The sequence below is a fragment of the Pyrgilauda ruficollis genome, unplaced genomic scaffold, assembly GCF_017590135.1.
Source record: "Pyrgilauda ruficollis isolate IOZ18807 unplaced genomic scaffold, ASM1759013v1 scaffold1680, whole genome shotgun sequence".
Taxonomy (NCBI): Eukaryota; Metazoa; Chordata; class Aves; order Passeriformes; family Passeridae; genus Pyrgilauda; species Pyrgilauda ruficollis.
This window is the reverse complement of record NW_024515654.1, coordinates 1-2495: the sequence shown is the minus strand read 5'-3', so window position 1 is coordinate 2495 and position 2495 is coordinate 1. Positions and strand designations below refer to the sequence as shown.

Sequence of the window (2495 nt, the reverse complement as noted above, 5' to 3'; positions counted from 1 at the left end):
GACACTGCCCAGAGCTGTGCCAGCTGTGACACCTGGTTTTGGGGGGCACAGAGCTCCCATGGCTGTTGCCCCACAGATCTGGGGGAGTTTGCCCACTGGGAATGGACCCTGGGAGGGGGGACACTGCCCAGAGCCGTGCCAGCTGTGACACCTGGCCTTGGGGGGCACAGAGCCCCACTCCCCGTGGCTGCTGCCCCACAGATTTGGGGGAGTTTGCCCACTGGCCGTGACCCTGGGAGGGGTGACACTGCCCAGAGTTGTGCCAGCTGTGACACCTGGCCTTGGGGGGCACTCCCCATGTCTCCTGCGACCCCCCCTGAGCGGCGTGCCCCCCTCCCCACAGCCCCCCTGCACAGCACCTACCACGAGGACGGGCCCCCCTCCTACTATGACAACCAGGACTTCCCGTCGGCGCACTGGGACGACAAGAGCATCCGGCAGGCCTTCATCCGCAAGGTGGGACACGGGGGGCTCGGGGCGGGCTGCGGACCACCGTGGGGGAGCCCCCCTGTGACCCCGGCCCCCCCCGTCCCCAGGTGTTCCTGGTGCTCACGCTGCAGCTGACCGTCACCTTCGCCTTCGTGACCGTCTTCACCTTCGTCAAAGGCGTGCGGGGCTTCGTGCAGCGCAACGTGTGGACGTACTACGTGTCCTACGCCGTGTTCTTCATCTCCCTCATCGTCCTCAGCTGCTGCGGAGACTTCCGCCGCAAGCACCCCTGGAACCTCGTGTCCCTGGTGGGCTGGGGGCACGGCCGGGAGGAGCTGGGGGCTCCTGGGCCAGGGACGCGGCGTGGCGGGGGTTAACGGTGCTGGGGTTTGTGGGTGCTGAGCCCGGGAGCACACAGAGGGGTTAAGGGTGCTGGTTTGGGGGGTCATGGAAGGTTTGGGGGTGCCACAGTGGGGTGGGTTTGGGGGTACAGAGCCAGGAGCACACAGAGGGTTAAGGGTGCTGGTTTAGGATCTCATGGAAGCTTTGGGGGTGCCACAGTGGGGGCACTTGGTGGGGTGGGTTTGTGGGTGCTGAGCCAGGGGTCCCATGGCGTGTTTGGGGGTGCCAGGCTGTGCACACAGGCCTGATGTGTCCCCCCCTTGCCTTGCCAGTCCATCCTGACTGTCAGCCTGTCCTACATGGTGGGGATGATCGCCAGCTTCTACGACACCGAGGCCGTCATCATGGCTGTGGGCATCACCGTCGTCGTCTGCTTCACCGTCGTCATCTTCTCCCTGCAGGTCAGCCCCTGCTCCTGCCCGGGGGGCTCCAAACTGGGGGTACCACACCCGGGGGGCTCCCTGCTGGGCTCCTGGGGGGCTGTGCCATCTGCTCTCGTGGGCCTTTGGCTCCACACTGGGGTCTGGTCAATTGGTGTGAATTTTCTTTTTGTCCCCTCCCTTCTGGAACAGCTAATTTCAACATTTTGATATGAGCCATAAAAATATTTTATTTCAGGATTTGCCTCTGATTTGGCTTCCTATTTTTTTTAATGTAGATAAGCAATGTGAGCATGGCTTCTGTTTGTATTTAATTGTATTCCAAGCAAATCACTTTTAAAATTGGAATTGTTTGGCAAAATTCTAACTTCGACATTTTGATATGAGCCATAAAAATATTTCATTTCAGGACTTGCCTCTGATTTGGCTTCCTATTTTTTTTTAATGTGGAAAAGCAATGTGAGCATGGCTTCTGTTTGTATTTAATTGTATTCCAAGCAAATCACTTTTAAAATTGGAATTGTTTGGCAAAATTCTAACTTCGACATTTTGATATGAGCCATAAAAATATTTCAGGACTTACCTCTGATTTGGTTTGCTATTTTTTTAATGTAGATAAGCAATGTGAGCATGGCTTCTGTTTGTATTTAATTGTATTCCACGCAAATCACTTTTAAAATTGGAATTGTTTGGCAAAATTCTAACTTCAACATTTTGATATGAGCCATAAAAATATTTCATTTCAGGACTTGCCTCTGATTTGGCTTCCTATTTTTTTTAATGTGGAAAAGCAATGTGAACATCTATGGCTTCTGTTTGTATTTAATTGTATTCCAAGCAAATCACTTTTAAAATTGGAATTGTTTGGCAAAATTGAATTGTATATGATATTATAAAGCATTGAAGCTGTGGACACAAGCTGTTTTATATAAGGCAAAAAAAATAATTCCAAGTGGTTTCGCCTCAAACTTATCTTTCCTTCTTCCATTTCTCTTAATTGTCCCCCAATCCCCCTCCCCACAGACCAAGTACGACTTCACCTCGTGCCGGGGCGTGCTCATCATCTGCCTCGTGGTGCTCGTGCTCTTCTCCATCCTCTGCATCTTCATCCGGAACCGCATCGTGGACATCGTCTACGCCTCGCTGGGGGCCCTGCTCTTCACCTGCGTGAGTCGGGGGGCTGGCACCCCCAGCTGCTGAGGGGGGGAGTGCTGCCAGCACCCTTGGGTGCTCCAGCTCCGTGGGGATGTGGAGGGTGCAGGGTGTGCCTGGCTGGTTTGGGGT

General features: G+C 54.1%; 1 protein-coding gene across 1 annotated transcript; it reads left to right on the top strand.

Moving 5' to 3' along the window:
• The first annotated feature begins 105 nt into the window (after positions 1-105).
• GRINA (glutamate ionotropic receptor NMDA type subunit associated protein 1) lies at positions 106-2439 on the top strand. Its single transcript, XM_041463608.1, has 4 exons — positions 106-456; positions 537-737; positions 1104-1232; positions 2235-2439. Exons 1-4 carry the CDS (start codon positions 298-300, stop codon positions 2409-2411), a joined length of 666 nt encoding a protein of 221 aa, XP_041319542.1. The 5' UTR covers positions 106-297; the 3' UTR covers positions 2412-2439.
• The last annotated feature ends 56 nt before the right edge of the window (positions 2440-2495 follow it).